This window comes from Sphaeramia orbicularis, chromosome 17 (genome assembly GCF_902148855.1).
Source record: "Sphaeramia orbicularis chromosome 17, fSphaOr1.1, whole genome shotgun sequence".
Taxonomy (NCBI): Eukaryota; Metazoa; Chordata; class Actinopteri; order Kurtiformes; family Apogonidae; genus Sphaeramia; species Sphaeramia orbicularis.
In genome coordinates, this window is record NC_043973.1 from 17,449,570 (window position 1) to 17,475,989 (window position 26,420).

A 26,420-nucleotide genomic window follows, 5' to 3' on the forward strand; every position below is an offset into this window, starting at 1 on the left:
TAAATATTATATTCTCTGTCGAAAATCTGCACTGCAACTCTTACTTTAATATGTGTGTGTTTTTATATTTTTGAATTTTATGTGTTGTTTTCTTACTTGCTGTTTTTAATCACCTTTTACATGTTTCTTTTATAATGTTTTAAATGTGTTTCTTTTTCCCTGTCGTTGTATTTCAATGTCCTGTGTGAAGCACCTTGAATTGCCTTGTTGCTGAAATGTGCTATACAAATAAACTTGCCTTGCCTTGCCTTGAATCTACTAGGGCACAAGTCATTTAGTTACATGCAGAATATTGATAAAATTACAGTTAATTCTCCTCAGGCATTTCAGGTTTTTCATATTTGTTTATGTTATTCACATTTTTTGTTAGAAGATAGTTTGTAAATGTAAATATTTTCATGTAATTTTACTTTTTTATACTAAAACAAAGAGAAAAAAAAATTGTAGTTGCCATTATTAATAGATTATTCCGATAATATTTTACTGGTCTGACCTACTTGAGATTGAACTGACCTGAATTAAATTATTTTTACACTCTAGACTGTTAATATCACAGTGTACATTTTTTCATTTCACAAATTTATCCCACAGGCCAGATTTGACCCTTTGGCTGGCTGGTTTTGACCTGCTTGCTATATGTTTTTATTTTCATTTATCTGAGTTTCACAATGAAATATACATCTTGAAGAACACAGTACATCTACAAAGGCACAAATCATTTAGTTACATGCAGAATATTGATAAAATTGCAGTTAATTCTCCTCAGATATTTCAGGTTGTTCATATTTATGTTATTCACATTTTTTGTTAGAAGATAGTTTGTAAATGTAAATATTTTCATGTAATTTTACTTTTTTATACTAAAACAAAGAGAAAAAAAATTGTAGTTGCCATCATTAATAGATTATTCCGATAATATTTTACTGGTCTGACCTACTTGAGATTGAACTGACCTGAATTAAATTATTTTTACACTCTAGACTGTTAATATCACAGTGTAATTTTTTTCATTTCACAAATTTATCCCACAGGCCAGATTTGACCCTTTGGTGGGCTGGTTTTGACCTGCTTGCTATGTGTTTTTATTTTCATTTATCTGAGTTTCACAATAAAATATATTCACAAATACTGATGTAAGAAATTAACAAAACCAGAGTATTCAAACTGCTCCTCGGCAGTGGGTTGTATGGATGATTGAACCACAGATGGTTTCAATGGTACTCTGAGAAGTTGAGACTGAGGACAGATTTGTCTGGTATGAGTAGCAGCCACCTGTGCTACTGGCCTGCTCTGGATCACCTTAACCTGACTCTTCACCACTTAAAGATTAGATGTCATTATCCTAGTGCACTCCTCAAATCTTTTTAAAGAGCAGATATATTTAATTATCCCTGCTGGATCATTTGGCTTCAGCACAAGTGCTATGTAAGATTTAAATTACGTAAAAACTAACATTAATACATTAAGACAGTACAGTGCATGTGGGATAAAATAGAAAAAAGATATTTAAAATATCGTACAAACCAAACCTAAGACTAGACGCATCAGATTTTAGGATTAACTCTATGTTTATTTTATTTAGACCTGCAACAAGTTGTCATTAGTTAAGCTTTAAATGTCAACTATTAAATGGATTGACAACTATTTTGATGCTCACTTATTTGTTTCACAATACTCCCTCTTAAATTAGGATATTTTCTGCTTTCTTTCCTGCTATAGTTTGATACCTTTGGGTCATTGACCAAACTAGAGCTGGAATTTTTTTCACTGTTTTCTGACATTTTTACAATTCACCTCATTCCTCCCCCAAACAAACCTGACATTTTACCAAAGGTCTGTTTTCCAAACACATGTTCTGTCCTGTACCTTTTTCTGCTGGAAGCTTGAGAGACGCCATAAGAGGATGGTGTCAGACCACATAGGCACCCTGTCGTGGACAGTGCTCATCTTAACCTTTACACCTTAGTCAGTCCATTCTAATCCCTAAGGCCGAGAGAGCAGGCCCGTCAAAGATCAGATGTATATGTTTATCTGTGGCCCATGCAGCACACGCTTTTAAAATGTAGGTCTTTATCGGTCATGTGTGAGGTGTGCGTCTCTATCAAATGTCTGAACAGGGTTTCTTTGTCGAATAAATATTTAGAAAATGCAGACCCTGCCTCCCCTGACCTAGTGAAAGACACAACCTCTAGCATCTTTCATCCCCTCAGGAGGCTTAAGTGCTTTACTGACACCATTATCCATTTACCTCATGTTTGACACTTGACATATTTGATATTTATGGCAGAAGGCCCATGCAAAAAAGGAATGTCAAGAAGTAAAATAGCCTAGTTTCTATGAAATTACTCTATTTTTACTTCTAGGAAAAAATAATCCTGTCAGGCCTGCTTTTCATTAGCATTGTAATCTCACTCATTGTCTAGTTAATATTGAGCTACATTTAATTAGTAACAAACTAAACAATAGTTTGCAGGACACACTAGAGGAGCAAGATTTTTTTTTTTAAATTTAAGAGTGAGAGCACTTGCACAACCTCTCAGTTTAGGAAGATTAAGTCTGTCCTAAATAACTGTTTTTGTTTACAAGTTGCTAAATTTGGCCATTTGATTTATATATATTTAGCTATAATAGTGATGGTCCAAATTATAAGAACACTTGGCATATTGAGAGGTTTCATCAGTTCCTTCACAGGAGAAGCTGAATTCCTTGTGGGATCATTGCGAGGTGTGATTGTGGTTAAACTGATGGTGATGGTGAGTCTTCGGACACAGCTGTGGGATTCTGTTGAATGTGACCTATTTCTGCTCATTAAGGAAATATTAGTTCAAACATAAATTAACTAGAAAAGCACTCGGAGAGCGCAGACCTCTGCCAAGGCAGATCAGTGCGCCCCCCCCCAATCACCACCAAAATGTAATAATTTGTTCCTTGTGCCAGTATCAACATTTCCTGAAATTTTCATCCAAATCCGTTCATAACTTTTTGAGTTATCTTGCACACGGACAGACAGACAGACAGACAGACAGACAGACAGACAGACAGACAGACAGACAGACAGACAGACCAATGCCAATAAAAACATAACCTCCTTGGCTGAGGTAAAAATGGATTAAAAAAAAACAAAAAAATATTTGCAATTATTGTTCTCAGAGCAACCAATCTGCATGTTTATGAAGATTATGAAATTAAATCCTGTTTTAGAGGGAAAAAAGTTCAATATTTTATCAGCATTTTCAATATTCATTTTGCCACCACCATATAAGTTAAAAGTTGTTCAGTGGTTAGACTTTTGTTCGAATTTTATGAAGTTGATTGAAGTTAAATTCCCTTTTCTTCCTGTAATCGATTTATTGATTGACAGATTGATCAACTGATGCATTGATTTCACTTAATACAAGGTAGTTTTGTTCTATTTCAAATATTTGGCTTCTTTTTAATAAAGAATTTTTTCCAATCTGCTTTTAATTTACTGTTTTTTATTCTTTCAAATGTATGATACAGCATTTACAAAACTGATAATAGCACTAAACAAATCATCAATTTATCACAGAAACTATGACTAACATAAGTGATGTATATCACTGATACGATTTTACCCACTGTAGAAGTACCTGCTGTGACAGTGGTCAGTCAGTGTGGACGTCTGCTTCACATTTTCTAAGTCCAAAGGTCTGGAGCTTTCTGATGACCAGCAAAGTCCTTGATCTTGCGTAGGCCACTGCCAGGTTGAGACCATTTGAGAAAGGATTAGCTAATATTATCTAAGGTTTACAGCACTGAATTAGCCTTCATCACTAACTGCAGTGACAACACTGATAGTGACATGTTGGCAAACAGTTTACTTACATGGTATACTGAGTGATATATACATTTGTAACAAGATGAGACTGTGCACCACATTAGAAAATGACTGCTACATTGGTTGTCTGACAGGAAGGTGTGTAATTCTTTGTTTTCTCCAGGGTAAAACAAAATTTGAATAAAACAATTTTAGCATTGTTTTATTTTTAGACTTACAATGTAAATAGTTTTAAATGGTATTACTAAAAGGCTGCTTCTTGTAAAATTTGTCCATTCAGTGATTACAAAACAGTGTTTGAGATTCCGTTGTAAGCAAACAGAGAAATCTTTTGGTACATTTTGTAAATACCTGGGAGAATTTGCACTTGAGACTAAATGTTTAAAGGAGTGTTTGTATCCAAATTAATACTCACAGGACTTATGCATGTTTGAGCAGCCACAGATTAGAGAACAGCAGATTTTCAAGGAACATTTCCAGGTTTCAACACTAGCGTGTCTTCACCAGAGTTGACTCTCTGGGTCAGATTATTACATAATGCAGTGACCATATGTTAAAACACTAGATTTTGGTATAATTTAACAAAATGTAAATTTAATAATCACATAAATAATTACATAAAAACAGCAATAGTGTCAGGTTTTTACCATATAAATACAACCAAACTCAGGGATGTCACGTCAAAAGTCACGAATCTCCTGCAATGGTTTTATGACTCAAAAAGTCCAGACCCCCCCCTCCCCCAAAAAAATATTCAGCTTATTCAAAATACAGCTGTAGCTACTTTTTTCTTTTTGTTTTTTTCCTTTTTAAAAATATCCACTACAATATGTAATAATTTATTAAAAACACCTGGAGTTATATTAGGTTAAAGCAATTTAATATGACAAAATGTTAATGAAGTGAAAATGTATTCCATGTTGCTCTTACATAATGTGGGGATGATAATGATCTGGACAGGGTCTTCACAGAACTGTCATGCTTTGTCCTCTCATCCCCTTTTGTGTCTTTTACTGTTGCCATTAGATGCACAGTCAACAGAGTCAGTGAACCCCTGTTAGTAACTACTGAACATGGTGAATAAATATAGAGGACTAGAAAGCCTCTTAGGACAGAGCCCTCTTACGATTCCCTTTCTGTGCACAGCATCCTTGAATAGACCACACAAAGATCCTTTAAGCCAAAATCCCTCCCTGGTATTTAATTCTAAATGAGTAATTACTGGGTGTGTCAGTGTGTCTTAGATTTGCAGGTAGGTTGGGTGAAGGAGCTCAGTTGCAAACTGGCTTTGAGCACTGTCACACTGACACGCACATCCTGAGAGACCCTGCACCGGTTCTTAGATAGAACCTGTGGGCAGCCACTGAAGAGCCACTTCTCTTAGGGGGGACAGACTACAATCACCCGCCAAGATGTGTGATATTGGGGGACTGGACAACTTGGTGGCCAACACGGCTTACCTAAAGGCCCAGGGTGGAGATGACAAAGAGATGAAAAAGCGTCGTCGCAGCTTGTCTCTGCCCAAGCCTGAGCAATGTGCTGCAGTAAGATCTTCTATTGATAAGGATTATGCATCTCTCTGTGAAAAGCAGCCGATTGGCAAAAAGATTTTCCGTCAGTTCCTTGCAAATAACGCTGAGTACAAGCTTGCAGCTGATTTCTTGGATGACATCTATGACTGGGATCTGGCTGAAGGGGCAGCAAAAAACAAGCAACGCCAAGATATCATGAACAAGTACTGCAAGGCTGGTTCCAAAAGCTACTTGACCTTTCTCACTGGGGAAGCTGCTGAGAAATGCAAGGCTGTGACAGATGCCAACTTTGAAGAGGTGATGAAAGGCAAAATCCAAGAAGGTACAAGAGAATTTCTGAAAGGCAAACCTTTTACAGATTATCAGGCCAGCCCATTTTTTGATAAGTTCCTTCAATGGAAAGAGTTTGAGAAGCAGCCCATCAGTGACAAATACTTCTACGAGTTCAGAACTCTGGGTAAAGGAGGTTTTGGAGAGGTAAGCATCCTAACATGTTTGTATATGTGTATTTACATTAAGAAAGTAGAAAAAAAGTGAAAGTAAATGAAGTCATTTCCTTTTTCTCCTTGTTTCTTGTTTGGAGGTGATGTTGCCACTTTGAGAAGTCTATAGTTCTTTGTATATCGCGCGAGAAAAAGTCAGATAATATGTATCAGTTGTGGTGGTGTGATAGTGCAGTATCATAGTGCAGTGTTGTTCCATTTTTAGGAGAAACTTCAATAGAAACAGTGAAGTCTGTGGTTTGAACCATAAGAGCAGATTTTCTTAGACAGGAGATCAAATGTTACATAACCCACAGGATTTACAATACCTTGCTTCAAGGTGACCATGAAGATGTGTTGTCTACAGTCATTCTTGTTAAATTGAATAAAATCACAGCTTTTTCATACAGTGACAAATGCAAAAAATAGTGATCTCACAAAGTATGATCCTTCAAATGCTAGAAACCCTGACCGTTTTCTCTGCACTCTTCTTCCAAAGTATGTCTCACAATACAAGATATTAACAACCTGAGTTATTTTAACAGATCCTGATAAAAATTTGAGGATAATGAGGCCTCAAGAAGCAAATTATTTGTTATCAGGCTTGTGATTAAAGAGACAAAGCAGATAAATTAAAAAACTAAAACAAAAACATTACCAACACACTTTGTAAAAAGAAACAGAGGACAGGAAATAGATCCATGAGGCACTTCCCTTACTGGCCTGGATGGAAACTTAAGCATCAACCATTAACCAAATGCCAATAAGAGCTTATATCCGATACATGTACAAAAACCACATGATAAGAATAATACATGTCCACAATAGGTTAAATATGACTCATGGCATGATGCTTAGTGACACGATGCTACCACTGAACCTGCAATTAAATGTCAAATGTCACTTTCTGCCCATGTAATGTTAGTGCAGCAAGAAATACATGTTGAGTAATTGAGACAGGGTAAGTACATAAGTCGGCTGGGTAGTAAATGAGGTGACAAGACACAGCTAACAAAGGTTAGCCAGGTTGACCTCTTAATATCACCTTTAGTCCTATCAGTGCAATGATTGTACATTAGTGTCAGGGATAACAGAAAATATGAGACTTGAAATCAGACAGTTCAGTCTTCCTATCAGCATAGAATGGATACTGCTTGATTTGGATTAATCAAAATGGAAAAATGGAGTTCGGATTTAACAAAATAAAATGCTAAGACTAGTCATTCTCTCTGGTTTTAAAAAAATGATCTGTCTCTGTCCAGGTATGTGCTGTTCAGGTGAAAAACACAGGTCAGATGTACGCCTGTAAGAAGTTGTGTAAAAAGCGACTGAAGAAGAAGGGTGGTGAGAAAATGGCTCTGCTGGAAAAGAAGATCTTGGAGAAGGTGAACAGCCTGTTTCTGGTCAACTTGGGCTATGCTTATGACACCAAGACCCACCTGTGCCTTGTCATGACCCTGATGAATGGAGGAGACCTCAAGTACCACATTTACAACATGGGCTACGATGGCAAAGGTGTGGACAAAGGCATCGAGATGAAGCGTATCATCCACTACACAGCACAGATCACCACTGGCATCCTGCATCTGCACGAAATGGATATCGTTTACCGTGATATGAAGCCAGAGAATGTGTTGCTGGATAGTCAAGGCCAGTGTCGACTGTCAGATTTGGGTCTAGCCATAGAGCTGGCTCCAGGGAAGACCGTCACTCAGATGGTAAGTTCTATATAAACGAGCAAGTCTAGTCACTTCTCAAAGACATGTTGAAAATGTACGTTTTCCAAGTTGTGTTTCAAAAGGATGTTTGGTGATCATGCACATCATAATAACATTTACATCAGGATGAGTCCAGCTGAATCAAGTGTTGAAACTTATACAACCAAGGGAGGGCAAGGAATCCCTGAGCTGATTGGGATCAGTGTGCCATCATTTGAGTTAAGATCTCTTAAGTCGGCTAAGTTTAAGATCATACACACTCACACTTGATAGTTGACATTGTGTCTCTAAGTCATCTTAACAGAAGCAGAAGTTAAAAACGTCTTGTGGGGTTTTTGCTTTAAATCTGGACAAGGATTACTGGATTGCTTAAAGATCTTTGCAGTGAGAGTCTCAGAATCCATTATATAACTCATTTGATCCTTTAGTGGTAAGATTATGGCCTGGCCATTCAGAGGCCACCATTTATGTAGGGATGATCTTAGAGACTGCAGAGAGACTGCATGTCCAGTTTAATAAGGTTTTTCAGCAGTTTGGTTGCAATAATTTGATTATTTTTGTACAGATATTACATTGGGAGAGTTCCTTGAGTTCTGTAGCAGTGGTGTCTCATGATACTTGAAATTAAATGTTGGAATACTTCTCTTACAAAAGAAACCATAAAGTACAGCTAAATATTTATAACCCTGGCTACAGTGCTGGTCAGTTCACCTTATAGAACCTCAATTTCAAATTTGTAACCAGAAATGATTATCACTCATCATCACTTGTCACTAAATTGACCACTGTGATTATAAAAGGTCTGATTAAATCATTTATGATACACATTGGATATGACCAAACATTTTAATTCTAGTTTACCTTCAGCACATTATGCAACACCTGTATTCACCTGAAAGAGTTGAACACTTTTGCAGCACGGTCTCTTAAAGAGTTACCTGCAGTAGCAAAGAGTAAGCTCTGAGCTCTATGAAAGTCCAGTAAGCTCATTATCCAATGCTCTGATGCTCCTCAGCCAGTCAAAGTGACTGGGCTAACCTCCTGCAGGCAGGACTGGCTTTGGTCCCCTAATCCTCTTACCAGGCATTACACAAGTCTGTCCCTGATTAGATTGACAGAACCAAGTAAAAAATGGTGTTGAATATTTTTAGACATGTTATGTTACAAACAACATGACTTTCAAGTCTGAAAAATATCAATACATGATCTGACTAACTGATGAAATAACCTTATGAATTAATTTTCAGCTTTTACAGACCACAGCTTGTACAGTTTTTTTTCTCCATTGTTTTTTAATGAAATTGAACTGATATTGATACATAAACAAAGGACAGAAACAAAACCCCTCAACAGAGCTTGACAATATAGACTATAATAGGTTTACTACAGGGGGACAGGGTTCTAAGTATTACATCTTGTATGCAGACTTCCTTGAGTGTGGTCAATGGAGTTGTAATGACATGTCAGCACCAATCACTCAGAGGGGTCCATGAGAACAACATGACTGACTTGTGTCACATTTTAAGAAAAGACAAGGAGTTAAGTCACAAGCAGAGAGATTAGCGAGGCACAGAGAGGAATAGAAAGCTTGTTAAATTGTATTCGTCACTGTGATAAATTACTTAAGCGCACCTCACTTCAGTGTACAGACTATTACAACATATTCATAAGTGTTTAAGATTTTAATTTCATATAAAATGTCCATCCATTTGCATCATAGTTACAGTTTTAACATAAACAGACTTTTCAAAGTGTTGGTCAAACATAAATGCAATAAATAATAATGAAATCTTTGTAATGGTACTAAACCTATTGGGTTTTAAATACATAATAACCTGGTTTACATATATTTTTTACTGGTGAATCCATCTTGACTGATAACTATACATCACATTATATTTATTATATTATTGAAACAGATGCAGTTTTCTTATGAAATGAATATACATCAATCTTAAATATTAAGCATACATTTTCAGAGTAGGTTTGATTTGGTAAAGGTTAATCTCTCGGTTTGATGCCAGTTTGCAGTGTGTGTGCATTAATTATACATTAGAGGCGAAGCTGTGTTTCATCTGGATGCTGTGTATCTTTGCCAGTGATACAGAATCTAGAAATGACCATCCTTCATATAAGTGACTGGATAACTCTGTCAGTGTGTAGACACACATGACTTTTGACAGGTAGTAGGCTTAGCATTAGGATTAAGCTCCTGGTTTGAGGCACCATGAGGTCAAACAGGGAGAAGGAGGAGGGGATGTGGAAGAGGTGAGCTGTAAGAGGAAGGTTACAGATAAAGCGAAAGCACAAAAAGCTTGTCCTTGGGGAATCAACTGTCTGTAAATGCATTTGTTCTATCATAACGGAATAAATTCAGATATAATATTAATCAGATGTATGTTACACACTTCAAAACTGAACTGTGTGTAGTTTAATCAGTTTGGATGGAGACACTTGTAAACTCAAATAAGAAGAAATCCCAGCTTCCCGTCAAGGTGGTTGGTTGTATTGCCACATTTCCTTTGTTGCTCTTGAACTGCAATAGGAATGAGGAATTCAGCAGAATCACAAAACTCAACTGGATTTAGTCTGTCCCTCAACTGTCTTTGAAAAACTTCATTATTTTGCTCAGTCCATCTAAGACAGCAGCCATTTAGACTACCTCAAACCACCCCAAGTGTAAGTTTTAATGCTTCTTTTAGAGTAAATTGAATTCATGTTTAAAGAAAGGTTCAAATTTAGTCTTTATTAATTTCAAGCTGGTTTTACATCATGTTAGTTCATAGAGCTTTTACGTTCAGTCACAGTTTAATGGGATTTAAAAATTAATCCTTCATGGTGCAACAGAGTTTCTAATCAAATAAACCTCCCTTCATACTGGTCAAAGCTAAACAGAGTATTAACCTACGACACCAGTATTAACCTGTCTTGGCTATCTTCCCTCTTCTCTTCTTCTTGTCTTCCAGGCTGGTACCGGAGCCTATATGGCCCCAGAGATCCTGAGCAAAACCCCCTACAGGACATCAGTGGACTGGTGGGCCTTGGGGTGCAGTATCTACGAGATGGTGGCAGGTTATACACCTTTCAAAGGCCCTGACAGCCAGAAGCAGAAGGTGGAGAAGGACGAGGTTCAGCGTCGTATCCTGAACGAGGAACCCAAGTGGGAACACAGGTGCTTTGATGCCACAACAAAAGACATCATCCAGCTGTTCCTCAAGAAGAAGATTGAAGAACGTCTGGGCATGAGGTAAGACCTTCTTCTTCTTTATAACAATAAGCAAATGATGTGTGCATGTAGACTTCAATCAGTCATAATGCAAATCAATCAATCTGTCAACCTTTGTAAATGAGAGATCACTTTATGATGGTCCTTGTTTACAATAATATCTGGTAAATTTTAGACAAAAAAAAGCTAAAAGACTGATATACAAAGGAAATTTGATTTACTACCATACTACGGTAACTGTAAAATAAAATAGAATTAAATACATAAAATAAGATCTTAAAACTATGAATAAAATACATTTAGCTAGATAAATCAAAATACCTAAAGTATATATAAGAGTTAAAATAAGATATAGTTAGCCAGATAGATTTTTCATTAAAATACACTTTTGCCCACAAGTTGGAATAAAATATTTTTACCTCCTCTCATGGAATAACTGTTATAACGTGATGTCTTCTTGATAAAGTGTCACTGGGACTCAGTATGTAACCACTGAACTTGGCCAAAGGTGATTACTGATGTGTAGAAATAGGAAACTGTCTGAATATAACATTATTCCAACTTTATGGATAACAGCGTATAAAATTAAATATATTCCGGTAAAATAATGACAAAAGAGGTCATAAAGTTTTTGTCAAATTCCAAAAGGGCCAAAACTGTATTAATTTTAAGTAGCTTCTTTATTTTGTTCCATGAATTGCTGCATTTAGAGGAGATCCAATCAGTAGAATGATGAGATCTGAAATGCAGTACAGTGATTTAATAACTATCAATAGCTTTACGAATAAAAATACCTACATATCACATGACCCATGGAGAGAACCCCAGCCCAACTTATCAGCTAATGTTCAGTAATGTGTCATAAACATCACAAAGCATCTTTTCAACTTTCTTTAGGAACAACATGGAAGATCCCAGGAAGCATGAGTGGTTCAAGACCATCAACTTCCCCCGTCTGGAGGCTGGGCTTGTGCCTCCCCCATGGGTGCCCAAACCAAACGTTGTCTACGCCAAGGACACCGGCGACATTGCTGAGTTCTCCGAGATCAAGGGCATCGTGTTTGACGCCAATGACGACAAGTTCTTCAAGGAGTTTAGCACCGGCGCTGTGCCCATCCAGTGGCAGGCAGAGATGCTTGAAACCGGACTGTTTGATGAGCTCAGTGATCCCAACAGGAAAGAGGGCGGAGGACCTGCGGATGATGAAAAGAAGTCTGGCACATGCATAATCCTGTGAGCAGCCAAAAGTGTGACATCCCAAACACAAACAATAGTCCAAAATCTCAGTCAGATGCACATTAATGCTTGAAAAGAAGAATGTTTAACGCAAGAAGTGGGAATGACCATTTTTGTTGATGATATGTTGAGCATCTTGTGAGGATGCTTGTAGTTTACAGCTTCGGAGGAACAGTTCAGTAACATTTGGAGGACAAGATGATGTCTTTGAACACCATCTCTCTGGTTCACATTTTCTCTTGCAGTTTTATTAATGTAATCAATTATGTAGGCTTGTTGTCATGCCAGAAATGTATTAGTTTACACAGAAACTGTCAAAAAAACATAACTCGTCTAAGAGATGGCTGCAGTAAATTAAAGTCAAAAGTAAACTCAGGTGAAATAATTTGATTTGAGTTATTGACCCTGAAACAGTTCTTCTGTCTTTTAGTGGATTTTGTAGCATGCTAATATTGATGGGCTTACATAAGGGCTCACTGTTTCTTTATTGAAAAGTGCTTTTAAACCATATGTGGAAGACAGTTTTAGTTTAAAATGTGACATATGTTGACTTTCGACCTCAGAATTTACACCCAGATGGTTCCCTATTAATTTTAGTTTTATAAAAACTAAACTAAGAAGCTTGTTGTATGTATTGTACATAAAGAAATGTATTCCATATCTATGCACAGAGACAATGAGAAAGAGGAATGACAGCTTTAAAATGTAGGTTTTAGGTAATAAATGAAGACTACTGAGCACTTCTTCTCTGAGTCCTCTACTGTTGGTGCTATGAGCCTCTGTTTAATAGTGAGCTGTGGAGACTCCATAGCCCTGGGACAGACAAGTGCAGGAACAGCAGGTAAATGCTGTATACGAAGGGGAAACATTTAGGGGAGTTGGGCAATAAATACATGTACAAGAAATGTGCAGATTGCCCCGTTTAAGCCCTAAAACTTGTTGTAATTTAGGGCTTTTTTTTAGTTTGAGGTAAGTGTAAATAACTCAAACTAGCCAGATCCTAAAAACAGTAGAGACCTGGGTTAGTTAAAAATGTTATTCTTGTCTCAGGGTAATCATTTGCTAAAAAGCTTTTAAAATTCCAGATCTTGTGCAGTTTTTACAGTTAATGTAACAATGTGATATAATATATATATGTAAATGTAAATATAACATGAGAAAAAGTGCTACATGATATAGGAATGGCAGATGTAAAGCAGAATTTCCTTGAATATTCAATCATTTGAATCAATTAAAAGAATTTCTTTTAAAACCTGTGTCTTTTTTGTGATTGTAGATGTAGATTGTTAGTCCTCTAGCTTCTACCCCCAGCATCTGAGCATACACCAAATTGTGTCATGTTACACATGTTCTCAAAGCTATATATAACTACAGGGAAAGTGCTGCTGAGGACTCAGGAGTAAAACCTAAAAATATTGGGTGCATTAGTCCCTGTCAGGATGCTGACTACAACCAGGCTGTGCAAATTTGCAGCAGAGTTCAAGTCTTAGCTGATAAGGCGATAACCAGCGTTATCCTTGTGCCTTCTTAGCCTAAATCAGCTTCAAATCCCCTCAGGTTCTGAAGCATCTCAACATAACAGCAAAGTGATGAGTCTGAGCAGAAGGCAGCAGCTAAGGCTGAACCAGAAATGTTATTCTATCACAGTTTATTATTCAGTTTCTTTTGTAAACTGGAATTATAAACATGATTTCAATTAAAATCCAGAATGGTCCTCGACAGTGTTTTAGTATTATATATAATTTTGGATTTATTTAGCTGTATCATTACTGTGCATGTTTTGCTGCTTTAGATGTTAAATGCTGTACAAATATTTAACTACTTTGTATAATGTTAGTAGTTTTAATCATATTGTGTAAGATTATCATATCTTTCTATCACCACTGTCCTGTGTAAATAACATATTTTCTGAATGGGAGAGTATTTTCATGAGGGACCACATAATTCTGCAGTTTATCACAAACAACACATTTGGGAGACATGGTTTTCATTGGACAGGAAGATAATGAAAAACTAATAAAAATATTAAAGCTGTCAGACAAATGTGGAGAAAAAAACACAGTGAAAACATTGTATTATAATAGTACAAAGTAGCAGAAAATATAAATACCTTGGAGCCTACAGTAAATACTGAAATAAAGTAACTCAAAGTTGTATAGTAGCTACTTGAGTAAGATAATTAACTATATCCCAAGACTATTTAACAGGTTGTAACAAAAGTTCATACACTCCATTGACTTAGCATGTTAATCCCATAAGGTTCACTGCTTCTTTTCTTTTGAACTGTGACTCCTCTAGAGTTTTATTTATCTGTTTTGTTATAAAGCAGTATGGAAGTGATGTTTTTTTTATATATATATATATATATATACTGGGTAAGAATAAAAAAGAAACATGATCTAATTAGTTAGCCCATAGCCACTAGCAAACTAGCATAAAAAAGTAAATTGCACAATACTGTTAAGCTAACCAAACAATGCCACCGGAAGTTACTACAATATAGAATTGTGGTTACCATCAAATTTTATTTATATTATTTAAAAGCAGCCTGGAAGTTACATTTTGTGTATTTAGAGGGTAAACATTAAAAAGAAAACACAAGCTAGTTTGCTCAAAGGTGGTGGCTGTTGTCAGATTAGTATAAAAATGGTTAATTTAACATTACTGTTAAATTTATCAAACAAGTCTAGAGGAAGTTAGAGCTGTTGTGAATTGTGGTCACTATCAACTATTATGTATAGCAGTTATATTATAAAACACTTTGGGATTCATGCATTTACAAGGTAAGAATGAGCAAAAAAGAATACGTGCTAGTTAGCTATTAGCCGATAGCTATTAGCAGACTACCACAAAACAACATAAAGTTGTTGGCAATGTAATCTGGTGAAGAAACAAGAAATTACTATTATTTTAAAGTTGCTACTAGCAGCAGGCTACTTCATTTAGACTGGAAATTAGATGTACAAACACTTGTAATGTGAATGGTAAGTCCAGTTCTTGGATAAAAATACAGCTGTTTTAAGTGTGATTAGGTCAGGCTATATTTAAAGTAATTCTTTAATTTGTTATCCAACTGAACTGCTATGGACTGATTCTCCTTTTGTTCTATTTACTACAGTTTGTTAGCAGCGAGCTAATCAAGGACAGTCAGAGCTTAGAAGACACTTATGTGGTTTCTTGCTCCCACTAAACCCTAAGAGATTATCTGACACAGAGCCGGGACCAGGGACCTGCTGCTGCTGACTTTGAAGGACAGAGCTGCTGCCTGGGGCTCTGTACATGAATGGAGTTCCTGTGAAATTAGAGCAGACCGGTGTGAGCAGACCCTCAGTTCTGACTTTAAACATACAGACTTCTATATGTAATTCAAGACCAGACACTATGAATACAGTGATTGGTGTAAAATATCCGCTCTATTTGGGGATGAAGATATGTTAGTAGTTGTGACTTGATATCGTATGAAACTGATCTGCAAAGAAATCCAAAATAAGCCAAAATATGGGCTATTAAATGGCTCAGGGGTCTCCTTTGACCTTTTGTCCTTCCAACAGCACCATGTTTAAACCACACTTTGGTCATGAGCCAGTTTCACTTGTTTCTGGCTCCCTCATGTGGCAGCACATTTATGTTAACAATGATTTTTTTAAAAAATCACTCAAACACGCAGCACACCTGGAAGCCATTACATCGTTATCAGGTTACTGCAGAGCTTAATGATCAGCTGATTATTAACTGAAGCAGGTGTGCTGGAAGAGGAAAATATCTAAAACATGCAGGATACTGGTCCTCGAAGACCAGATTTGAATACTCCTGCACTAAAGCATTAGATGATTATTCTGTCTATAATGGTGTACACTGTTGACTTAGAATACAGCCTTTGTCTTAATAGTCAAGGAAAAAAAATCTAAAAAATATAACGCCAGGTCACCCACTGAATAAAATTTCAGCAGATTCATCTTCAAAAATTACTTGGAATGAAATAGAATTAAGAATGAGTTCAAACCTAAATATGACAGAATCAAAATAGAATGAAGTCTAAAAATCAACTTCTTCCTCCAAATTTGAACAGGTCACAGTGCTCAGTAATGAAGTAGAATGGCTTTAACAGTTTTGTAAATCATGCTTTCATTCACCTTAAATTTTGTAACCTTCTATAAATCAAGGTTTTACAAATAATACCTGAAAAACATAGAAGTGAAAAACAATTCCTCCATATTAAAGTACACATGCACTTGTGAAGCCAAAGTCAAAACCATGATCCCTCTAAAGCTTGATAGCTCAAAAAGAGAGAGAGAGAGAGAGAGAGAGAGAGAGAGAGAGAGAGAGAGAGAGAGAGAGAGAGAGAGAGAGAGACATTGTTTTCTTCAAAATCACTTTTATTCCACAATTTATTTCATCAGGTCTTAAGGCACCCTGAAGAGATGTTACAAGTTGTTCTTTCAAATGCGGGTTCCTTTTAAGACTGTGTAAACATAGCTTTGAATAAGATAATTTCCTGTAAATCTTTGCTTAAATTATTTCTTTACAATGCACAGACATTGTGTTTTGTGACAAAAATACAGTGTGAATTAAGTAAATATGGTAGATAGTGTATATATATACATTGAAGAGTAATAGATTGGCAGACAATCAGATCAACAGGCTGAAGAAGAGAGAAAACTAACAAACAATCTTTGAGACCCAGATAGATATACAGATCACATAAAGATATACAGTACATAGTTACAGTGATTTTTTTTTCCAGTGCCTCTCTGCCTAAAAGCAATTTACACTGTACCTTCTTTCTCTGTGTGTGTTGCCTCAGCCCACCTTAAATATATATACGCAGCAGCAGATCTAGTCCTGGAGAAATCACCCACATGTTGGCTATTGCAGTGGAGAGGTGAGTAAACAGGAAGACGGGCAGACAGACGGACAGACAGACGGACATGCAGACAGACAGACAGACAGCACAAGACTGGGCTGTGGCTACGCAGACCACAACACAAAGATCTATCTATAATTCCCTAAATATGGTCAGGATCACAATGTATTTATATGTAGAAAGGGACTTTGTAATTGGCATTTCATATACAGGGATACAGTGGCTATACTTGATTATCAAGATACGTTTCCTATGAAGTCTTTGTGATAATGTGTGATAATACTCTGGAAATGTGGCAGAGATGTTCTACTTTCTCAATTATACTATACAGCAAGATAAAAATCCTTTCGATATCAGCAATAATACAGTCGTTCATTCTGTTTGATGAGATGAAAACACTTCCTGACAGGAGGAAGAGCTAAAAAAAACCCCACACAACATAACAAAAAAAAAAAAAGAAGATGTCTCAGCAATAACACAACAGCTTTAAATGGCTTGCTTGTAATGGCTGTAAGTTATCTAATTACATTGATACTAAAAATAAAAAATAACTGAGTGAGGAATGAGCAGTGCAAAGGGTGAATGAACGAACGGACGGACGGATGGATGGAGTCGTCGGGTCGGGATCTTTCAGGAGGTCGGCAGCTTAAAGGAAAGAAGGGTCAAAAATGTCAGCAAAGCAACATTCGATCTCCAGCAGGAGGCCAAACTAATCTGTATCCCAACTACATGCTGCCTTTGTGACGTATATGACACTCCCTTTCTTTTTTAGCTTAAATATAGAAATCCTTAGCGACGTGGGCAGCCTCTGCATCGCGTCCTCATCCGGCCCGGCTTCTCATTTTACTCCACCACCTTCACCTTGAAGCTGACACGGCCCAGGTACTTGTCCCGTTCATCATTGTTGCGCAGGTCGGAGCCCTCTACCCTGCATTCCACCGACAGCTCCTTGTTGTAGTCTTCCTTGGTCAGGAGCAGCTTCACGGCCACCAGAGGTTGCACGTAATTCTCCTGCAGACGACCACCGCTTGTCAATACAACACCAGCGTGAAGGCATCAACACACATGATCTGACCGTAACTTAATACTCACATGGGCTTTCTTGCCATAGTAAGGGAAATACATCTTGTCAATACGTCCACCACTAGGGTAATAGCTCATCATGACTGGGTAATCTGTTTTCTGTAAAGAAGAAGAGCTGGATGTAAATTTGGCACCAAACAAACATTGGGAAGATTACTTTTTAATATAATCAGCTACAGATTACTAGTTACCTTTTTTTTTTTAATTTGAAAAGTATTGTATTTTATTAAGTTTACCAAAATAATGTTTAACTTAAAGCTGAAAATTCCTGATCACATAAACCAGTAATTTTATAACTGTTTCTGATTTTGGACATTATTTTCATGCACTGAAAGTCAAAATCAGTTGTTATATGCTACTTACAAGCTGTAACTTTAACCATCCAAGACCCAAACATCCACAGGCCACTAGAACCATCTACCGATCTAAAATGTTTAATACCTGCTAATCCTATAAAGTGAAGTAAATGCAGTTTTTTTTTTGTTTTTTTTTTTAAAGCATCATCCTCTACAATACCGATTCACCAGTAAAACCCATGTAGTTTGATAAATGACAGTGGATAGACACACTTTACATTGAAAAAGTAATTTTTTCTTCAATTTTCTCTGTTTTTGATATGATAACCCTCAACTTTACTATGAGTTTTTATGAACATCTACATGATTGGTAAATTAAACATAGGAAAATACCTGATTTTCACTGAAAAATGCAAAATAAAGAGAACAATATTATAATAAATGGTGACAAATCACTTAAGAAAGGTTAAATGGAGAGCAAAATCTATTTGGTAGATGAACTGATCTTTATGGGTTAACTTGATCACATATTTTTCTCAGTAACTCTAATTCATTATAATTACACATATTTACCTCCGCCAAGGAGGTTATGTTTTTGCCAGGGTTTGTTTGTTTGTCTGTTTGTTTGTTTGTTTGTCTGTCCGTTAGTGTGCAACATAACTCAAAAAGTTATGGACAGATTTGGATGAATTTTCAGGGTTTGTTGGAAATGGGATAGGGAAGAAATGATTAAATTTTGGTGGTGATCGGGGGGGGGGGGGGGGCCCATGGGGGGGGGGGGGGACACTGATCAGCCTTGGCGGAGGTCTGCGCTCTCCGAGTGCTTCTAGTTTCTAATGTAACTACTTGAAACAACAAAATGTAACTAACTATGGGTTACATCTGAAATGTAATAGTTTACATATTACTAGTTAACTAGTTAAAAATGTAATAAGAAATGTACATCAGTTGCTTTATCAGAGAAATGCCTTATATCATCTAAAAAAATTCAATTTCATGACAGTTCTCAACACTGATTCCTATTATTATATTAAAAGTATGGTTACGTTGGAGCCCTTTTCTGATTTTAAGCCTCTATGAAATGCTAACTAAGCACTATTTACTTTTGCATATTTCCTATAAAAAATTTTTTAAAAAATCGGGAAAAGCTCATTCTTCTGATTGGTCCAATTCGACCCATAACTACAACCCACTTCATTGTCAACTACAGGACATAAATTTTCAATAAAACATTTTAGTGGATGCATATTCACTCCAGATTGAAGGATGAGTCATCAAATATTTCCAGTCAAAGACAAATCTGTTTAAGTAATTTTTTTGTCATAGTTTATCATATACAGGTGATATGTATCACAAGACATATCAAATAAAATCACTTAAGCATCAAATCTGATTTCATATGGACACTGAAAAATAAAATAATGTTGAATTTCCAGCATTGAAAGGCGTGGTCATCTCTTATAGTCTACTTTTAAGAAATGAACATATTCAGATGCAGTCACCAACATTTTGCTTAGTAACTGTGATTCAGTGACGACTCTGTGAGCACTTATTTTATAATTTAGTTATGTAACACTGTTTCATGCGACCAGCTACTGCTAAACACTGATAAAGTACTTGTGAGACATTTTTATGATCACAACACAGGACAAAGAAAGAAAAACCGATAAGTGTCTGTTGTGAAGAGATTTGAGTGAAGCATCGACATGACATTCTGCTGTCCTCAACAAAAGTACCTTTACAGCCTAAATTATGCATATTAGGTTTATTTCCCCCCCCCCTTTTTGGCATTTTTTTCCATCCAAGTTATTCATTTGTGCTTTTATGTAATCAAGAGTGCTTTGTGATATGTGCTGTCGACTCTGTTTTGTCCATATGGGATTGTGACAAACACTGGACTCAACAAATGACATAAAAAGGGCATTAGTGTGCATTTACAGGAAACTGCATCAGAACATTTGAGTGTTCATGTCTGTTTTATTGTTCGTCTCTTAACTTGTGTTCGAGTTTATGTTTACTGTTAGTTCTTACAGTTGCTTTCCAGGCTTTCAGTCTCCTCGTCTGCGTCAGTCTTATCTCTTAAAAGCTTAATAACCAGGAACAACGTCTGCAATACCAATATATCTTATTGCATTTTATTTAAAAGGAATGATGTCTGCATATGTTGTTCCGGTCAAATAAATTACAGTAAAGTAACATATTACATAATACAAAGTGTTAACAGGCCTGCTGGTCTAATCCTGATAATTTGTATTATTATCTTACCCTAAAACCATCAGTGACAGCATGCAGAAAGAAACCGGACACAAAAAAGACAAACAAAAGGAAAAGATGAAGAAAGATCAACAAAAAATATTGATAAGACTGTTATGGTCATCGCTGGTTTTCATGAAAAATGAATTATACATACAGTAATACACGTACAAGCCAACATCACATGCATATTTTGGGAATAAAAGATTACCTTGACTGTGCAGTTGATGTAAGGATCTCCACCAGGCTTGAGCCCAATGATCTGCAAACACAGAAATGCAGGTTGTGAAAGCCTGGGCCCACAAAATAAATAAAACAAAATAATAATTTGACCCATAACTGATGCAAAAACCAAAGTTATTTATTCCTGTTTTGTCTCAGGGATACGCAGAAATGTCCATCTTATCCAAAAGACCACAAATAAATCATTAATGTATGAAACAATCTTTTATATAATACAACATAGCATTCTTAGATTGAGATTTATCTTGTGCCTCTTTATTTAATTAATTTTATCTCCTCATTTCCTTATGTGGGTTTATATTATTTATATGTAAATGCAGATTAGTGACGATATCTCAGCGCATCTGTGTCTGTAATGTGGCTAGAAGACGGCAGTTTGAGAACGTATGCACCGTGTTTAGAAGCATAAAAAAAAGAGATGAATTAATGAAATCTGTCTTTTATTTTGGGGTTTTGTCACAGACTGAATATGAAGAGAGATTAGAAGGAGACTCAGAGGAAAAAACCGAATGAAAAACGGAGAGATTAAAGGTGACAGCTCTTAATTTGTCAAAAAGCATCGTTAAATCACACACTTATCTCAGCTGAAAAGACCTTAAAAGCATATGACTGCAACCCTTTGGACCTGAAAATCTTCAAAACCTCTATGAGCCTCAGCCTCAGTCTTAAAATGGAACTTTGTTAGAAATGTTATATGGTTATTTAAATGAAAAATGTCTGAGTTTAATTCCAGATGGGAAATAGTATGTTCTGTAATTTTAGCCATATTTATCATATAAATTAATAGTGCTGATCTTAATTAGATTTGACGTCATGTATTTTGTTATCTCCTATATTATATGCAGAGAAAAATCTATCAAACGTTTATCTACGTGGTCATCTTAATTATGAAAATGCAAAAGGCTTGATGGAACCACAACGCATCAGATGTCTACAGACACCACAATAGTTCAATGTGGGGTTTTTTTTCTCTGTGGAGTGATTTTTTATTTTTTTTTTTGTACCACAAGACAGACAAAACCTCTGGACATAAAAGTGCATGTTACCCTATTCATTTTCAGCAGCACACAGGGTTTTCCCTCAGAATAGCCAAAGAAGGTGTCTGAAAGGCCGGAGCAGAGACTCAGGGAGCCCCTCTTGAAACGACAAGCTTTCTTTTTCATGTCCTCGCTGTCGTCCTGCAGAAAGTACTCTCCTTGGGGGCAGTCCTCGTTCTTCTCCTGCTCCGTATCATTATATCCTGAGGGAGACAGGGATTATCGAATCAGAGAGAGGAAGGAAGCGGAGAGAGTATTCAGATACACAGCATGAATCAGTGGAACAAGATCCAGGAGGAGGAGAGTGGAATTCACTTCATTACTTCTTGCTTTCAGTCTATTCCAATATACAAGTGCACTTACTTTTCAGGAAGGACTCCAGGTGTTGGACATACGTTGAATACTTGAGTGGATCAGATTTGTTGAATAAGATTTCCATAGAATTTGGACGGATCACCAGTCCTGTAACGAAGATGTAAAGTATAGTAAACATAAAGAGGAAGCCCACTGAAAGCCCATTGACTTGGCTTATATTATATTACAACTAAACTTGTGTAATGCATCAAACAAGCTCCACTGCTGAACTCACACAGGAAGAGAATACAAACAGGTCGATACAGAAAGCAGCTGTAATGTTGCACATTATTATAAAGGCATCTCATTCATGGAGGTATGAATAATGAATGCTGGAAAGAGAAAAATGCTTCCAGTTAGCCCAAAGCCCACCGTTGGGTTCTCCTCTGTTTGTTTGTTGACGGACACTAACCTGGATGGGGGACCCGGTCTCTGTACCTCGGCACATAGTCATCCAGAGTGAGCAGCATCACCCACATGGTCAGGGCAAACATACCAGCCAAGAAACAGTAGAAAATCAAGTAGAACAACAGGATAAGGGCTGGAGGAAATGAGACAAAACAGAAATAGAACAGAAAAGGCACATAATGAGTAAAAGAGACAGAGAGTGGTCATGTATAATTAACCACGAGCTTTAACCACACACGAACCCGGACTTATGACGCCTGATTTTCACATCTTTTCTCAGAAATTAATAGTGGAAAAAATATCATCTAAGTGAACTGTCCCTTTGAGAGAAATGAAGTTGGATTATGCTTCCATTAAGGTGAGTTAGATAATAAGAAATAAAAAAATAAAAAAATAAATAAAAAAAAAGGATTTGTTCTACACTAGCTCTGTGTGTCCTCAGTCGCAGATTAAAACTGTTATTTAAGTGAACTGTGAATTGAACACTTGTGGGACATGCCTTTTATTAAGGAGCTGTAAAAAGCTTTAGTTAACAAGTAATAAAAAATATATATATAAAAAAAGATTTTACAAATGCTCATAAGATTTTGTTCAATTGCACATCAGCTTTGACAAATGATTTCTAACTTCCCATGTTTCCTCATTTGTCTTTTAGGTGAACTGTTAACTATTTTGGTTAAGACTGTATTTAAGTTCATAAATAAGCAGATTCAGATTAGTTTTGCTTCATATTTATTGGCTTAATAAGTGCAAGCGTCACTGCTAATAAATCCATAATACAGTCAGAACTGATCTTAATAATGCAACAAAAAGCTTAGTAAAGGTTTCGCAATGACATAATAAGTAAGTTTGTACTGTATTGCATTATAAAAAAAAGAACTTGATTGGTTTTTGTTAGTTTATGCTTTTGACTTTGATTTTATTACCATTTTATTCTCTTCCATTTCTGGATTTTTATTATTTTTTTGTTTTATGATGCAAATTATCTGTTTTATTCTATTGTTTTCTTTGCTGTGTAAAGCACTTTGTAAAAGAGATCAATAGAGACCCATTGACCTTTTAATCGGCGCTGACAGGACATTTTACAAACTATCAGTATTGGCAGAAGCTGGCTAGGATAATGTTTGATGGCTGATATCAGGCCTGTCAACTGGAATCCATGACTCTAAGGGGAAGAAATAGTTACAAAAAAAAGTCAAATAAAATGCTCCCACTGACAGTTTTTATGTAACTCTGATGTCCAAATCCTGATTTAGTTAATTATTCATTCATTTATTGTTTTGGTGTTCAGTTTGTTGAGCTGATTATCTGCTATCAGCTTTTTCCCTGTTATATGTCTGTAATTATTATGTCAGTCTTAAAAAAATCTACACTCTTTTGATCTCTACTTTGTAACATTGCTTTAGAAAGGAGCTGTTACTTACTTATTATAGACAATGATGAGAAAACTTCCATTACAGCCCACAAGCTCATGAATGTGTTCATATGCTTGTTAACCCTTGTACAGCCTTATTAAGACACTAATGTTAATAAGCATCCTACAATACCTTAAAAAGACCTTTTCATCTATTAACTAATGCTGGTTACATGGGCCTCGATGTAAAGCGTTACCCCATTTTGGATCAAGTGGGGTCTGCTACTGTCTGCTCATATGTGATGCCATATTTCACCACAGACCCTCTCCTCAATTTTCCAAATCTCATAAAAATTTAGGAGTGACGCTGCAAAAGCCTCTGCTGCCTCATTTGTCCAACAGGAGCAGGGAACATCTGACTCAAAATGGTTCACCACCACCATCCAGCCTGCACAGCATGGATGCCCTCTAAGTTGACTAAAAAAAAAAGGGATGGACCCCTCAGCTTTCTGCTGTGCACCCCCCCTTTCTCTCATTCCTCTCCAACAGTATCCCACAATGCACCTGCCTCGTGCGTGAAAGAGGGAGAAAGAGGAGAGAGGGAATCCCATTTGACCTTGACAGGCATGCTAATGTGGGCGGCCATGCAACTGCAATGGAGCATCCCACTGCAACAGCAGCACAGGGGCCCAGGCAGCCTGACAGCACCGCACTAGCCTATAGGAGCTGGCTGCTGGAGGGAGGGTACTGTGTTACTACCTCACTCTAGAAATATCTGAGGAATCGTTACATAAAAACATATGGCCTGACCATGTCTAGATTCAGCTTAGTAATACTATAACATCATCCTCCTTGTGGGCAATGGGCAGTTTTGTCAGCTCAGCTCTTCATAGTCAAAGGACCTTTTATTTCCCTGACAAAATTCATTTCAATGTAAAAAATCTCTGCTGATATGACTGATCACCATCTGACCGGTACATTCTGTCAATGCAGCATAGACTGGTGCACACCTTTTTGATAGCATCATTCATCTTTGGCTGCCTCCTGGTGCAGGCTTCTCCTTTACACCTTCATGTAGGCCAATGATGGCTCCTCAGCTCATCCAAAATCAGAGCATTTGAATCCATACACATATAAATAGCAGGTTATATATAACAGGCGCATAGGTTTATTAATACATTCAAAATGGAAAGAGGAAGAGAGGAGGCTGGGGTTAAGCCCCCTGAATGTCAAAGCCCATCCAGTCATTGCCTGCTGTACCGGGGATCCTTACCCCAGCTGCTGGCCGTGCGACCCAGCACCTCCTTGGTCCTCGGGTTGTAGATGGAGTCCTTCCAGCTGGACACGTTCTCCTTGTTGGCTGGTTTGTCCTCGGTGCTCGCCATGGTGATTCTTTTTGTTTTTTTTGTTTTTTGTTTTTTTTGGTCCAAAATGTGCGGTTTCTTCTCCCTAAAAAATGAAGAAAAGCGCAGCGGGCGATGTAATGAGGCGAAGAAGAAGAAGAAGCCGGCGAGGCGGCGGTGAGTGGTCGGATCAATGGTAGGGAAGGAGTGGGCGGTGTAGAAAGAGGGAGAGCAGAAGGAGATATGCTCTGGTGGAACAAAAAAAAAAAAAAAAAAAAAAAAAAAAAAAAAAAGAGAGAGAGAGAGAGAGAGAGAGAAAGAGAGAGAGAGGGGGGAAGGTGAGGAAAAAAATCTGTGACGTCCACAAGCCCCGTCGTGGCAGCTGATGCGGTGCGACCAGATGGATGTACATTGGCTAATGACGGAGAGACGCACGGAGACGCACCGTTACGCGCAGAAATTATAAATAGAGCGCACATTATCTTTCGTATCATCAATTATATCTTAACGCGGATAAGGTTTGGAGTGTGCATTTTATATTTGTGTATATGCTGTGGAATCCCCTAAAAATAACGAGAAAAAGCGCAATAATTGAATGTGTATCGCTCCGAAAGTGCGTCTGTTTTACTGATTTTTATGTTATTTTATTTTTTAAATTATTGTGTCGTATGGTTGCACAAAAATACTGTTACTGTAAATATTAAAGGTTTTCTCCTGCGTTCATGTCGACAGCACTGAGTCACCAAACCAATAACCAATCCCATAGGCGATTTGGACTGCAGCTGATGCACTGTTCATCAGAGCTGCGGTTTACTGCCCACACACACACACACACACACACACACACACACACACACACACACACACACACACACACACACACACACACACACACACACACACACACACCTAATACCTGTACATGTAGAAGTATGTTGGTTATTTCCAGCAGTGATCAGCAGATTTATAGCTGATAAGAATGCTATTTGTGACTGACTTGATGGGTATTTGGGGCATTTGCCAACCCTTGTTGCTATGGCAATTGAGCACTACTGAAACGAGAACGTGTGTGTGAGAAAGAGACAGAGAGAGAGAGAGAGAGAGAGAGAGAGAGAGAGAGAGAAAGAGAGAGAGAGAGAGGAAGACACAGACAGAGAGTACATAGAGAGCATGACTGTAAACAGATGTGTCA

General features: G+C 37.1%; 2 protein-coding genes across 3 annotated transcripts; one reads left to right on the top strand and one right to left on the bottom strand.

Annotated features, from left to right (window-relative positions):
* Positions 1-5,029: 5,029 nt before the first annotated feature.
* grk7a (G protein-coupled receptor kinase 7a) lies at positions 5,030-13,245 on the top strand. Its single transcript, XM_030160466.1, has 4 exons — positions 5,030-5,808; positions 7,076-7,531; positions 10,498-10,778; positions 11,655-13,245. The coding sequence occupies exons 1-4, from the start codon at positions 5,212-5,214 to the stop codon at positions 11,992-11,994; spliced, it is 1,674 nt and encodes a 557-aa protein (XP_030016326.1). The 5' UTR covers positions 5,030-5,211; the 3' UTR covers positions 11,995-13,245.
* Positions 13,246-16,348: 3,103 nt separating this feature from the next.
* LOC115437490 (sodium/potassium-transporting ATPase subunit beta-3-like) lies at positions 16,349-25,486 on the bottom strand. Of its 2 annotated transcripts, none has more exons than XM_030160685.1 (7): positions 25,159-25,486; positions 22,533-22,664; positions 22,133-22,228; positions 21,779-21,972; positions 20,701-20,751; positions 17,950-18,039; positions 16,349-17,868 (listed from the first exon to the last, which is right to left on the bottom strand). In XM_030160685.1, the coding sequence occupies exons 1-7, from the start codon at positions 25,268-25,270 to the stop codon at positions 17,701-17,703; spliced, it is 843 nt and encodes a 280-aa protein (XP_030016545.1). In that variant the 5' UTR covers positions 25,271-25,486; the 3' UTR covers positions 16,349-17,700. The 2 variants fall into 2 exon arrangements, with proteins under 2 accessions (XP_030016545.1, XP_030016544.1); XM_030160684.1 differs by having other exon boundaries at positions 22,133-22,231; positions 22,536-22,664; positions 25,159-25,270.
* Positions 25,487-26,420: the final 934 nt, after the last annotated feature.